This window comes from Castor canadensis, chromosome 17 (genome assembly GCF_047511655.1).
Source record: "Castor canadensis chromosome 17, mCasCan1.hap1v2, whole genome shotgun sequence".
NCBI classification, from domain to species: domain Eukaryota; kingdom Metazoa; phylum Chordata; class Mammalia; order Rodentia; family Castoridae; genus Castor; species Castor canadensis.
The window spans coordinates 68,000,410-68,015,929 of record NC_133402.1 but is presented as its reverse complement, the minus strand read 5'-3'; the positions used below and the strand labels follow the sequence as shown (position 1 = coordinate 68,015,929).

The 15,520-nt window shown below is 41.7% G+C and overlaps 1 protein-coding gene across 1 annotated transcript in view; it reads right to left on the bottom strand.

Annotated features, from left to right (window-relative positions):
- Positions 1-432: 432 nt before the first annotated feature.
- Positions 433-15,520, bottom strand: part of Cpb1 (carboxypeptidase B1) — a 28,420-nt gene continuing 13,332 nt past the window's right edge. The window contains exons 6-11 of the mRNA XM_020158329.2: positions 14,595-14,696; positions 13,285-13,395; positions 13,112-13,202; positions 11,835-12,037; positions 2,368-2,452; positions 433-705 (exon numbers count right to left, since the gene is read on the bottom strand). Coding sequence (XP_020013918.1) covers positions 518-705; positions 2,368-2,452; positions 11,835-12,037; positions 13,112-13,202; positions 13,285-13,395; positions 14,595-14,696 — 780 coding nt within the window. The 3' untranslated portion in view covers positions 433-517. The remainder of the gene's footprint in view (positions 706-2,367; positions 2,453-11,834; positions 12,038-13,111; positions 13,203-13,284; positions 13,396-14,594; positions 14,697-15,520) is intronic.

The following is a 15,520-nucleotide window of genomic DNA, read 5'->3' as shown; positions in this document are numbered from 1 at the left end:
TTAATTTGTTTAACACCTATCTTCTCAAATGGCTCATACACCCGATGAGAATAGAAATGTCATCTTTCATTTCCATTGATCTGTCATCAATGTCTTGGCAAAGTTGTTGCCATGCTGTAGACAACTTACTATATAAACTGAATGAGCCGAAATAAGAGCTAAACCAAAATTTCCTATTTCATCTGTACCAGGTTTCACAGTCGTTCATTTCCCTTCAGATTTCTTCTTACTCAGAAGCTCCCATGGTAACCAGTGCACTCTGACCCCAAGGACCTTTACTCCTCCATGGCTGACCACATCATCCCTTGGTGCTCATTTGTTCACAGTCCTCTCCCCCCAAAGTAGACAATCTGTTGTTTTCTAATTATAATGATGCATTTTTATTATGATCAATTTGAAAAGATAGATACAAGTAGTTTAGTAGACCCAGAGGCTTAAAAGAAAGAGGAGGATTATAAAGCCGCCACCTAACAAAAAGAAGAACTCAGCAGCGTTGTGAGGACGGCTGTCTTCTCAGCTAATACAAGTTTTCCAGGACATAGCTGGCGATGTACTTGACTGCAAGCAGTGTCTCCTCGCAGGTTGGGCGGATCTGGGATGCGGGGAGGGTAAAGCCATATCTGCCTGTATCCCGGAGTTCAAAGGTAAAGGAATATTTGATTCCTGTATCATAAGCCCAGTCGTCAGAGCCACCAGCAGCAGGATCTAAAATGAGAAAAAAGCAGGAGGGGAAAAAACGACCACTTTAAGTCTAGGTGAGTGGTTAAAAAAATTACCAACTTCCTTGTATAATTACAAGTGGTTCACCGTGCAAAATAATATTAATAGTCTAACTTTTTTAGCCAACTGGATAAATGATTTGGGGGCTATTTAAAAAATTAGTCCAGTTGTACCCCTCGATCTATTTTGAGGGAAGGATGTGTTTAATGTCCCAGAAAGGCTGTTTTTAGTAACATGAAATTCCTGTGTGCTTATATACGAAGGCAAACTACACTCATATGCTATGTAAACTGTTTATTTACAAGATACATAGAAAAGCTGTGTCTCCCAGGAAGATGAACAAGAGGAGGACTCCAAACAATGTTGAATTATGAAACTGAGTATGATGAATAATGAAATGATGGGCCTTCATTTTTCATTTTTGTGATGCTGGGGAGTGAAGCCAGGCCCTTGTGCATGTTACCACACAGGCACTCTACCACTGAGCTACAGCCCTGCCACTAGGTCTTAGTTATTAATCTTCGGTGTATAACATAGGGTCTGGCACAAATTTGGCATTCATTAAGTTAATTCATTCAATAACAATTTTGTTCCCACTAACACACAGAATATGTATACATTCATTTCTTCATTTATCTATTTATTCAGTCAACAACTGTATAGTCCCCCTGGTCAGCTAGCCATGTGCTCAATTCTGGAGAGGCCAGGACAAATGAAAGACATTGCCTTTTATGTCTTAAGAGTTTACAATGTAATGGAGAAAGAGACCAAAGAAGTAGCCTGAATGAATGCATGGGAATTCACAATATATGACCAAGTGAGTAATTTCTGCCAGGACACCCCTAAGAAGATAGTGTACTCCTCTGACTTAGAGCAGTTTAAAAAAATGAGAGCACAGAAAACAGGATTCCATATACAGTTTGAGAAACCCCCAACAACTCAGGATTGGGGACTCCCCAGCTGCACTGGACACCCAGTGATGACAGAACCGGGTCTTTTTTCTTGTGTATATTCCTATTCCTTTCAGAACCTGGGGAGCATCTGTTGCTCTGGGGTCCAGCCCCTCCCTAACTTTCTTGCCACTTGTTTACAGGCCTGGAGGGACTGGTTGCAAGGTTACCTCTTGCCTGCAGAAGGTGGCTTGTTCCTCCAGGAGCTTTCCTACCCACAGTTTGTTTAGCCAGGGAAACCCTCTCTCCTGTGCTTCCTCCTGCTATGATCCTTCAGATAAGCATGTGTGGCCTCACCCGGAAGTGATCCCCACACTGCTGGGGGCTGAATGGGTCTGATCCATCCTCCTGCTTGGTGATGTCACAGCACTTCGGCCTCTATACTCTTCTTGCCTCCCTCCTGTAGGCTCTTTGCAGACTGCTCTGGTCTCTCTCCCCCACTTTCTCTTTCCTCTCCCTCCTTCCTTCCTTTTTCTCTCAGCACTTACTGAGGATCAGGGACCCAGTATGTGCTCAATAGATTATGTACAGAGAGCAGATGTTTCTGAAGGTTGAAAAGGATATTCTCTCTCTCTTTTGGATTACATATCTCATAATCACTAGACAGGTGTGACGTGTTTGGAAGAGAAAGGTGGTGGGAGCCACTGGCTGCTTTGCAGGCAGGTGTTTCCTTGCGTGGTGTGAAGCCAGTACTCACAGATTGTCGTTGCTCCTGGGCCATAGGTGTACTTGGTGCCGTACAGTGAGGTGAGCTTGCTTGCAGCAGTTTCGGCCAGGGTATTCTGCAAGAGAAGCAGCAAGAAGGAAGTAAGGCACAGTGCTGTTGCAGGTATGAATGAGCTGCTTTTGCTAATGTGCACTGACGCCTTATTTCGGTACACACGTTAGCTGGAAGCAGCATAGAAAGCCTGGCCTCCCCGCCTCCATTTTACGCTTCTCTGTCTTTGCTCTGAGATGTCACCTTGTAGCCACCTGGGAATCTAGACAGGACAGGACTGATGGATAAACATCTTGTGACAAGAGTCCAAGCTATGTCCTAGCCACTATGACTTGTTTTACTGTGACCAGGTCCTGCCTGACCAATCGTGAGATGGTGACCAACTGGATCACATCCCGACCACTGGACCTTACCTGGGACTGGGACTGGGACTGGTTATGTGTACCTCTGGTCCCCTGACCCAGTTCTTCCTCTACTCAGACCTAATGTCTGTACCCCAAGGATGGACTGAGTGCTTACTTTGCCTCTACCGGTGGCTACCCATGCCTTTTCTGTCTTTCACTTCTACTCGCTTATTTGGAGAGTTTCTACTGTTTATTTGGAGAGGCCGGACCTGACATGTGGAACCCCAGGAGCTGAGCCTCTGGCTTTGAAAGCTGGTAATACTTCCAAACAATTGCATGCCCCATGCCTCATTTTCAAGACACGGATGCCATATTTGGGTGTATATTTTATACGTTTCCAGCCCATTTCTGCTTTTCTAGCTTAGTCATACAATCCAAGTAGTTTTTGTGAAAGGGCCCTCTTCCCTAACGTTCTCTCCAACACTCATCGTGAGCTTCTCTCTAGCTTGTCTTGGGAGCTTGTAAGAGAAAAACAGAAGGCAAGGAGGTCTCTACCTCGGTGCTCAAAAGTCAAACAGACAAAAATATCCAAGCAAAACAAACACTACCGGCATCGGAGCAGGATGACTCGAGTTAGGGTGGGATCGTAGGAAACTACACATGTGAAAGTACACTTGTGAGTGGAGGTACAGTCAGTGCCACCGTCAAGCCAGCAAAGAAGTGCTCAGGAATTGACGATGTCCAATGACGGGTGACAGTTGCAGCCTGGAAGATCTTTAAACTGGATAATTACAGAGCATTGATCCCATTTCAAAATGCAGAACATTTTAACTCCAGAATTAAAAGTAGGAGTGGGTGTTAACCTACACATAGTTTTATTTATTTATTTTTCTTTCTTTCTTAGAAGCAGTATTGCTTTCTTGTGGGACTGTTTCCTTCCAGGCTCCTGCACATGACTCCTAGAGGACAAGGGCTCTCTGTCCCAGGAGCTCAGTCCTGCACAACTACATGACATATGACCAGTTTAAACAAGCACTTGCAAAGCAAGGCCTGACTTGGCTGTCAGGGGAACACAGACACGCAAACCTGATGGATTACTACAGGAGAAATAGCCACAATTCATTATGGTTATGAAACTTGCTATATTTCATACTTTGACATTTTAATTTCTTCTTGTTCATATGCCTGGAAAAGTGCAAAGCTGGTGATGAAATCAGAAAAATCTCATTTTTACAAAGTAGGAGCTTTCTTTACTCCTTATGCCAGTATTAAAACCAGATTCGTGGAGTCTAACACATTGAGTGCATACCCTTAAGATTCCAGGGACTCCAGCTTCCAAGTTGATGCTTTCTCTACCAAGTGGCAAATTAGAAAATTTAAAAAAGAGCTATAAAATTTATGCCATAAATTTCTGTTCTGCTCCACTGAAATGATGCAACCAGTTTCCTGGAATTATCTTCTTATTCTTGGAGTTTTGGATCAGTAACTTGAAAATTTTAGGGTTCTCTTTTCTCTATTTCCAAACTGGTAAATTAAGACATGCTTTCTCTCACCATAGAGGATCTTTACTGCTATGATGTACACATAGCGCACCTGTTGTTTTACCTTATTGTAACCAGGACACGACTCTTGGATCTTCTCTGGACCCTTAGGTTCTATTACTGATTGAGGTTAGAACTGTCTACAAACATTGCACAATGCTCGGAAGAGATTTAAAACCCTCTCTTAGAGATGTGAAGTACAGTGAGGTAACAGTTTTCTTGGTACATAAACAGTACACCTTCTACTCCTCCACAATTCCTTTTATGTACTCACCAAAGGAAAACTCTAATTGTGTGCTTTTTTCTAAGGCAGAACCTCTGATTCCAATGAATTCCTATTCCTTCTCTAGCTGCCTTCTGCCAGATTTCTTTCTTTCTTCCCCCTTTAATTATTGAATTATTATTTTTAATTAGTAGGAATGAAGTTCTTCAGGATTGGTTCTGGATGTGGACGCATGCTTTCTCGGCCTCCACCGGCATTTACCTTTCAGGAACGGTTGATCTGTCTTTGATGCAGCATTTAAGGTGGGTGTTACTCTTGTCATGGGTGCACAGTGAAGGGACGTTTAGTTTGTGCCTTGGCCTCTGCTCTTCTTGTCCTCAGTTGTGTTCTTGCCTTGATATCCACAAATTCTGTTGAAGTCCAACCTCTTCTTTTGGCTTCTCTCTCAAGCCATGTCACTTGTGGGCCCCCAAGTTCCTTCTGAGGTACATTTTCCAGAATGTTCTTTCTGAGATAGGTTTTCCAACCAAGTCCTTACACACCCTTTTCCTTCCCTTTCCTCCATGACTTTGGATTTCCTTCTCCCTTCACTCTAATCCTTGCTTCCCCTTTGCTTCCATGGAGAATTTGTATTGTTCTTTCAGACTCACTTTTAGGGTCATCCTCTTTGTTAATCTGCCCCCAACTCTCTTGAAGAGCACAGGGCCCCTCTCCTCTGTGGGGTGATAGAGTTGCTATCACTCTGCAATCACTTGTTTTCACATCTGTTTTCTCAGAAGTTCAGCTCCTTGCAAGAAGCAATTTTTGGCTCTGCTTTTGTTGTTGTTTGCTTTGTTTTCTTTTCTTTTGAGACAGTGTCTTGCCATGTAGCTCAGGCTGGACTTGAACTTGGGATCGTCCTGGTTCAGCCTGTGTACTGCTAGGAGTATAGGTGTGCATCACTGAACCTAGGATGAACGTACATTTTGTATTCTTAGAAGATTGCTTGGCACCTAGCCTAGGTTGGTTGACTGAGCCCTATGTCGGGGTGAAAGGGCTTTAAAAATGGAGAAGATTTGAATTGGGGTACCAAGTACCAAGCATGGCACAGGCTATACTCTGACCCTGCTGAACAGAAACTGGGAATCTTGGGAGGGCGGTGGTACCATGTAGGAATGGTTGGAGGGTTGCTACATTCTGGGCACTTTATTTCCGTTAATTACAAAAGAAATTTTTCTCTGAGCCCCTCAAAAGCCAAGACACATTTAAAAAAAGTCATGCTAGACATTCATCACTTAAAGTATCATACTTGAAATTCCAGTTATCTCAACAAAAATCCCTGGAATCAGTGTGGGTCTTTTCTTTTGAAGAGTTCAAGTAATTTCACAAATGTTAGTCATTTATCTTCCCAACATTATCTGTCTACATTTCACCACCACAGAATTTTCTAGCAGAATGGAATGCCATGTGTGCAGTCCGTGCTCAGTGGGAATGTCCCATCCAAGTTGGATGCCTGGCCTCTGCCAGGAACCATCACAAGAAAGGTGTTTCTGGCATTTGCTAAAATGTTAGGGAGGTAGTTCCTTCCTCTGTATGTTTCCTTTGTAGAAAGGAACCAAGATGACGAAGACCCAAGAAGCATCAACACAGCAGAAAACTCTGTCCACATCTTGAAACTCTGGTTAATGACACTGTCCTGGGAACTGGCCACTTGAGGAACAAGTCTTAATCGTTTTGCTCACTGGGCTCAAAATAAGGACTAACATTTGCATAAAACCTTATACTTTACAAAGTGTTCTTGAGGAGCTCTGGGTATTTCTATTCCCATTTTACAGATAAAAGAACCCAAACTCAGAGAGGATAAAAAGGCACAGAGCCCCATAAGTGTATGTGTGTGGGTACTTAAGCTAGGTTCTTCTTTCTTTAAACCCTGTGCTCTTTTCCACTTCTTGTGGCCTTCAAACTTCAAAAGAAGTGTCCTGGAGCTGGCATTACCCATTGCAAAGCACAGAAGGGAGCTAAATATAAACCAGGCTCACAGAAAGCTTTGCTTTCAATCAAGGCCAAACATGGCCAGGCTTTATTCGTCTGCAGATATGAATTTCCTACCCTGTCTTATGCATGTTCTCCTGTCATCTGTTTTCTTAAAAAGAGGCCTTGGTCCTGGAGCAAAAGACAGAGTCTAAAATGTCACACCTAGCTCAAAGTCCAAGAGACAAAGGATGAAGCAGTGCAATGCTTCCCCAGGCTCTGGGCTCCAGGGACCTGGCGAGAAGAATAAGCAGGGGGTGTGCTTTTCTTCTGACCTAGGTTTCCAGGTAGCATATGAAAAAGAGACCCCGTTCCATGACAGTGCACATTGTCCTCATTCCACCCTCCATGCCCACAGCCTGCCTTGTGACAGGGGAACTGCTTCTTGTAATCTTCAGGAGGCCTTTGTTACAGCAGGAAAACAGAGGTACAACTCAACTCAAAGGCCTTCTCTTCAGAACTCTGTTTCTAACTTGACATCCCTGGTTTAACCATCCCTGTGGGTGAATGTGATCACGGAGCCTCAGAATGACCTGTAGCTGCTGTTCCTTCCTTCCTTCCGCCCTGTGGTAATGTCTAGCTTCCAGCAAGGGACCAATGAGAAATTTAGCTTTTATATTGTTGTGCTCTTAGGATCTGTAAGAGGCACTGAGGAGAAAGCACGGGGGTTGGGGGGGTGCTGGAAAAAACAAATATGATTCGGAGCCAAAGGAGCCTTGAGATTAGAGGTTCAGGCTGGCTAAGAGGGCAGGGCCTGTGGCTTTCTCAGAGCCCAGAAGAATATGGGAATGCCAGATGCCTTCACTGACGGAAACCAAAACCAGAGCTTTCCTTTGGCTGCTCTCAAACATAGTTTTCAGCTCCTTAAAATCCAAGGAACTGTGAAGTGTGAGTCAGCCGACTCTGCCGTCTGTTTGTTTTTGGTAGAAGTGGTGTTTCTCCCAAATACAATTTGAAAATAAACACTGTGTAGCAGAGATGTGCCTGTCTCTGCAGTCAAGATTTGTACTTTGGATTCTACTTTTTGAGGAGAGCATAAGATCCAGTGAGAACCGTGTCCTTCTGGCCAGGAATGTGACTGTGTTCTTATCTTTGTCTAAAGCAGTTTCTCAACCTCAGGCCTCTTGACATTTTGGCTGGATTATTCTGTGTTTGCGGGGTGTGTGTGTGTGTGTGTGTGTGTGTGTGTGGCGGGGTGGGGAGAGGGGTGCTGTACTTTGTGGGGTATTTGTTTACTGGCATCCTCTGGCTTTCCTTCCACTCCCCACTAGTAGAACTCCCAAGTTATGCTGATCAAAAATGTCTCCAAACATCACCAGATGTCCTCTTGGGATGGGAAGCAAAATTGATTGAAAGGAAAGTGAGATAAAAGATATAATTATGGTGAATGAGAGTTTATCTTAGGGGAAAACGTTAAAAAGGAAGACAACTGGTTTTAAAGGTGTTTCTCTGCTGATGACATCACAGGTGATGACATCACAGGTGTTTATAGATAAACATCTCTCCTAGGTCAATCTTTCTAAAACATCCCTTTACCAGTAGAGGTATAAGATTTAGCCAAAAATGCATGATACTTAGTTAATTTAAATTTCAGGTAAACTGTGAATACTGTTTCAGTACAAGTCTGCCCCATGAAATAGTTGGGACATAGTTACAGTAAAAATTATCTGTTGTCTTTCTGAAATCCAAATTAGAGTGGGAGTCTTACAATGAATGTGGCCATCCTGTTCACCACATCACTAACTCCAGTGCCCACTGTGACACAGGATTCACTCTGACGTTCAAGTCCCTCCACAAGATGGTCACTTAATTGACTGAACCTCATCTCTAATCTTCCCTAGCCAGAACACTCCAGCAGACCGACCCCTTTCTACTCACCTCCATCGTTTCAACACCTCTATGTGTTGTTGGCTCTTTGCTTAACTGGCCCATTTCTTCTTCCGCTACCCGTGTCCTGTCCATACTTCAAGGCACAGAACAAATCTCACCTTCTCTCTATCACCTTCATTGCATAGCTTCAGCATACCTTACCATCCTCCTGTCAAGAATTCCTACAACTGTGCATAATTAAAATTCCAACACTGTGCTTCGCTGGTATGGTGTCTGGTATCTGAATTTTATAAATTCACATTGTCAGGAGCCATGGATTATGACAAGCACTTCCTAGGCGCTCAATGAAGCTTCTGATGATTGCCTGACAAGGCCCAGGAGGACAATTTTATCAGGCCAAGGAGTCATTCGAAGTGTGTAATGCAGCAGCAGCAACCTGTTTCTTTATTGAAGGCATTCTGCTGTCTCATTGAAAATTTTATTTTTGTCTTCATGTGGAATTAAAGATTCTGATATTTCTGAAGCAGATGTTTTGTGCCTCATTCCCTAGTCACTTTAGCTGCTGGCAGCCTGCTGACCGTGGGACTCTGGCCTTGCACTCTAGATATTAGGCAGGGACAAGATCACAGCTTGGTGGCTGGGCACATGGCCCTGCAACTGCCCCCCTCCTAATCACAGCGTTTCTTCCCTCTGATTTTTATGTTTACCTCTAACATGGTTTTGCACTCTGTTCACATGGTTGGGTGGAACAGTGGCCTTCTGTCTTGGTGGCTCAGTAACTAAACTTTAAATAAGAGGCAGTGAGTGGTGTGCCACTGGACTGGGAGGTGTTAGACTTTAGAACTCTATTCCTATCTTTTGGTTATATTTAATAACTTTTTTCAGAAAGACTGTCCTATTTCTTCTGGTTAGTGCCATTTTTGGGGGCTAATGAAAACAAATGGGCCAGAGTCACAAAGACTGGGCCCTGAGAAGTTAGTCGTGTCAGCTAACAGAGTCAACCGTTAGCAAAGTGTAGAGGCAGAGGTAATTATATGTATTTTGTGCCATTCATGATTTTCTGATAAGTGTTCTGCAAAACCAGGATACCAGCATAGAATGTAGTCACAAAATTGTAGCAGCTCAAAAAAGTTATTAGCAGCCAATATGTCTAAACCCAGGGCTGCCCCAGCTGCTGGTGTTGGCTTAACCAACACTGTCTCAACTGGAAAATGAGAACCAGGAAATTTCTAAGTTTTTTTTCCAGCTATTATAGTCTATTTTTCTAATTCAGAGAAGTAGTGCAAGACAGTGTCTTGGAATTGTTACCTTTGTGTTGGTCAATTTGTGTAGCATGATAAAATACTTGGTTGGTTGGATTCTCCTCTGACTATCTATTCTTCTCTTTGAGGAGTATCATTATCATCATCAGTATTATTAAATAACGTCGAGTAGGCATCTTTGTGGGGTGGGGAATGAACCCAAGACTGGAAGCTTCCTCATGCCCACTAGGGCAGCAGTGTGGCTAGGCTTGGGAGCATTTTCTACTATGTCTCCCAGTTTTAATTTCTTCTGACAATAAAGAAACCACACAGTTTAATATTTCACTATCCATCAGGATTTGGAAATGTAAATACATTCTTTTCTTGAGCCTTAAAACTTCCTTTGAAGATAGCATAGTGTTACAGTAGAGGAGTCTACACTGAGTAACTGGACTATCAGAAAGTCATACTGCACTTTGCATTCGTTCTGTAAACAACAGAGAGTAGCTGATGGGCATTAGCTACTTTTACATGAAGCTAGGACTCTTGGGGAAGAGCACCAGCTACCATTCTGTTGGGCCATTGTTGCCTGGGGCATGTGAAATAGGCCCACTAAACAAACCCACTAACTCCCAGTTGGGGGAATTTTCCTGGATGAAATTCCCATAGGAAGTTGCAAAAGTTATTGACAAGATTCTGAAGACAGAACTTCCATGATTCCTTTTCAACAATAATTTGGAGACTTACAGAGTTGCAATCTCTTTACTAAAAAGGGCTTTAACTTATTTTCCAAATAAGAAAAGGTATTGAACCTTTGTGGAAGCAGCTCAATTCCAAAAAACATTTTAATGTTCCTGGTGAGTTTTAGTTTTTTACTACTTATGTCTAAGACTATAGCTTTGAGCAAACTGAGTGTATTTGTTTCTGATATGCTTCATATGTTTTCTGATTTTAGTTTTACTATTTAATTATTAATTCATTGGGTTTAGTTATTATGACTGTTTCTTCTTGTGATGTGATGCAATTTAAATATGTTCACATGAGTCAAGCAAACTGCATGCTCCAACAGCCTCCCTTCTGGTGTCCAGAAATCTAGGACAGAAACCAGGAGCTGACTGCACCCATTCGGGGAAGCAGGACTGTGTGAACTCCCACGGGGAACATGGACACACGGGGCACAACTAGAAAGGAGACTATTTCATGGTTCTCACTAATGATGTTTTCTTTGATTTTCTGGCTGCAGGTAAAGAGAATGGGAAGCTTTTGGGGAAAAATTAAAAAGAACTCTGTCAACTCTTAGTTGTCAGTTTTCTAGGAGATCGGTTGTTTTTCTATTTTTCTGTCTCACAAAATATTTACGGCATTACGTATTTTATTTGGTCTCTGAAAGACTAAATCTGAAGGGGAAAACAACCATGTCCAGTTTTTATAGTTACTAGGCCGACAAGTTTATGCATTTAGGTAGCCAAATGTCTATGTCATTGTCTAAGAGGAATAATTTTTTTGGTGTAATTCGAATGATTTAAATCTTCTCCCTGTTCTTTTATATCATTTCCTCAACTTCTGGCAACCAGATGTTACATAAATTAAAAAAAATATTGCTTGGAAGATTCCAACATGCTTAAAAATGTTTATGCACTGATGTGTGGTATCAGTTCATGTGAATTGCTATAAAACTCATCATATCTCACTGCTCGTGTGACTATAGCTTGATCGTCCAACAAATCTGCTAGTTTTTTTGAGTCAAGGATGCTCAAATTTCTTTGCACTATTCCCTGTAGAAAGACTCATTCATGTCATTTGTTCATTGATTGATTTACTAAGCAATTTTAGGGTCTTATGGGCAAAAGTGATATGGCAACTAGTGATATTTGCCATGCTCTGTTGGGATGAAAGGCAGCTCACAGCCACTTAACACAACTGACCTGACAAAGATTATGTGTGCAATCAACTCTGTTGATTATCCCAAATATGTCTGAAATAATCCTTTGAGTCAGTATTGTGGTGGAGTCAGAGGAAATGGAACTACTGTCGTTTTGAAGGTTAGTGAGTAAGTCACGTGTGAGGTCTTAAGACCATTCCCTGCATCAAAATATTTTACCCATCCCAGATAATTATAACTCTATAATATTATTTTTTGCCTCTAGTATCAAAAAACCAATAAAGGAACAAACAGAAATTCTTACATTTTTTTCCAAGATTAGAATGGAAAACAACTGCAAAGTGAAGGGTCCTCTCTCCCAGCGTGTCTACTTACCAACTCCTTGTTGTTCTCAGGCAGCTTGTAGGCGTAGGAATAAGGGTAGATTATCATCTGTGAGTAGGAGTGCACTGTCAGGTACATCTTGATGGAAGAGAGGTTGTTTTTGATGAAATTAACCAGGGCCTTGGTCTCCTTTTCAGACTCTGCAGAGGGTCCACAGTAAGTATCAGAACAGGGACTAGTGGAGGCTCCGATTTCTAGGAAAGATAAATGCTATTAATGACCAAAGACCACCTACTGAAGTTCTCACCAGGGATGTTTTCATATTTCAGACTTCCAAATTAGAATCAGGTGCCAGTGGCTCACTCCTGTCATCCTAGCTACTCGGGAGCATAGGCTCCGAGTTCAAACCCCAGTACTGCAAAAAACAAAACAAAACAAAACAAAACAAAACCTTCCAAATTAGGGAGTTAAGTGTAAGTTGTTCTCTCAGGAGCCCTTATAACCATTCTTCACTACATAGACATCGAACACTATGTATACATTTAGTCATAAGGTCAGAATGATTATGTTTTTAAGGTGATAATGTTTTATGTATGGTGGCTCACACCTGTAATCCTAGCTACTCAGAAGGCAAGGATCAGGAGGATTGTGGTTCAAGGCCAGCTTGAGCAAAAATTTAGTAAGACCCCTGTCTCAACTAATAAAATCTGGAGAAGGTGGTACATGCTGTCATTCAAGCTACTTGGGAAGCATAAATAGGAGGATTGCTGGACATAAAGTGAGTCCCTATTAAAAAATAACACAAAAAAGGGCTGACAGTGTGACTCAGGGCTAGAGCGCATCCGCACAAGCCCTGAGTTTAAATCCCAATACTACAAAAAAAATTGCATGTGAAACCACAAGTGGGTCTCTAGTTAGTATTACATAATGAGATTAGTGCAGTGTAAGAAAATTAATATCTGCGGGGAGGTTCTTTATTACTATGATCGTTCTTAAGGCACCACAATATGACTTAAATAACTATCTATTTAAATGGCCATGTCTAGGCACTCATTGGAGTAGACTGTCTGGACTGTACATCCCACATCTCACAAAGTTGTTCCTTCTTCCTCATCTCACACAGCTGGACACGCAACAGAGTGCTCAGTGAACTTTTATGTCAAGTGAGGTAAGAAACTCTTTATTGCCCATGCTTCCAGAAATTTAGAATTCTCAAATGCAACAGTTTTACAGTTTTTCTTGTTTTAGACACTATCATGTCTCCTTATGCTATTTTTCCTCTTACCTTTTCCAATGGGTGCAAGAAAAATGGTTGTCCAGACACTTACCACACCAACCAGCTTTAAAATTTCTGTTGGGGTCCACGCCGGCACAGGAAGTTCCAGAACGAGTGGAACGGGTCTTTCTCCACATTCGGTCCTGAAAGTGGTTACACAGTCAGGGCAAATGTTATAGAAAGCAGTGGGTTCCAACTTCATCGGCCCTTCTCAACATCACATACCGTGGTCCAGGTGTAGACATAGCCATCAATATTGAAAACAGGCAGGACATAGAAGTCTAACCCATCAAGAAGGGCTGTCATCTGACTGTCTTGTCCATAGGTGCTAACGGCCTGGATGTGAATCACAGCAGAATTTCACAGAAAAGTAGATGCTGGTAAAATTTATAGATTGAATAAATGTTGGCTTTGGTGAGGGAAGCTGGGCTCCCTATTGAGGCAGGCAATATAAATATTTAAAAAGCTATCAACCAATTACCACTGATTTTTTTTTTGTTTATTTAAAATTGACATTTCTAATTCTTCTCTGCTTCCAGGGTACTTCTAGTCCATCCATATATCACTCACATAGTCATTACTTTTCTTTTGACTTTTTCCTCTAAAGATGAACAAAGTCAGCACTCTGAGGCAGAATGTTCCTCAGTTCGTCTGACTGTTTTAAACTATTCTTTTCTATGATGATAGAGAAGTTATGTATTTTGGGGGGAAATATCACAAAGGTGATGCATTTTTCTGTGCATGATGTTGGGGGAACGTGATATCAATATGTTTTATCTATTACTAGTCATATTACCCTTGATCGCTGGGTTAGGGCAGTTTCTGCTAAGTTTTTCCCCTGTACGTTTTCCCTTTGTAGTCAATAATTTTGGGAGGGGGCTGCTTTGTGATTCTGCAAATATCTTCCTTCTCCTTAAGCTTTTAGATGCTATATTTTTGCATTCCTCTGTGGGTTTTCCTAAAGTGATTATCACAGTGGTACTTAGTTTATTTTTATTTTTTATTCATTTATTCACATGTTTATACATTGTCTGGGTCATTTCAACCCCTGCCCCCACCACGTGGTGCTTAATTTAAAGGTGATTTTTTACTGTATTTATTCTCTGTACGTATATTGGTTGCAATTCTGCAAGAGACAGTTGTTTCTTCTTTTCCTTTTTTTTTTAATTGAAGTATCTATTTACCTCAGTATGGACTCATGGATATTTAAAAACTATAGTGAGATAATGGTCAAGTCGGTGGCTTATTCACAACCATTAACTTTTAAATGACCAGTCCAGTATACTAGCTGCCTGTCTGTCCACCAAAGATGGGTAAGAAAGATCAGGTGAGTGACATTTGAGCAAATACAATTTTCTAAAAGTTTAAAAAAATCTTCTAAAGATCAGTTGGTGAAAGTTGAAACTAATTTCCCCAAATAGGAACGTGGAATTATGGATTCTTTCCTGTGGTATTATAGCCAGGTTATAAGGAATTCGTTGAAGTAAAGAATTATTTTCTAGTTTCCTTTGCCAAAAGACATTTTACCTACTGACCTCTCTCACAAACCACTGGCAGAATGCAGGAGAAATCCACTCTCTTGCGTGGAAACCACAGTCTATGAAGACGGCAGGCTTATTTGACTTAGCTTTGCCAACCTATGGCAAACAAAAGAAAAGGTGAATGTGAGACCAGCGCCCAGCATTCAGGGGTTAGCACTCACTCTTTGTTGGGGCTTCAGACTCAACAGGTGACACCTGACGGCAGCAGCAGTATATCCCTTGATTAAATTAAAACGTAACCCTGGCACAGTGTGTTCTTGCCTCTAGACACGCACAATGCTTGAGCCGAGAGCTCGCACGGCCGTTTATTCTTTTTATTAAGCTTGACAAGCTTGTGTCTTCAGAAGACGCTTGATTACCTGTTTAATTGTTTTCACGTGGAGGTTATTTTCAGCTATTAAGAGGTGGCATGACCAAGAAGACTGGATGAGTAATTAGAAGTGATCATGACTGTTGCTAATCTTAAGAATTTCTTCCTCTCTCCACTTACTTCACGTCTTTTTATTTCCTTCATTAGAATTACATGACAAAGACGGCATCAGATGACAGAAACAAATTGCCGACACACTTTGTAATGTTGTCTGATAGACCTAAAGTTTATGAAGCTCTTTAGCACACGGATCTGCGGACAACATCTGGGAGACAAGAATTTCACCCAGGTAGACGACCATTTACACTGCTTATAGGAATGTGCTTAGATTTATAGGACTTCTCTTATTTCATTGTGTTTTTTCCTTTTGAATAAATCAAACTAATGATTTAAGAATCCATATATGATAAAAGAAGCTGGGGATTCTGACTCCCTGGGGGACAGAGGCGGGAAAAGAGTTATAATGACATTCAGGATTGGCATATCTGGGAAGCAGATGTTAAGGCATCAAGATTCGTTGATTTAAAACCATGGCAAGGTCGTGGTTAAA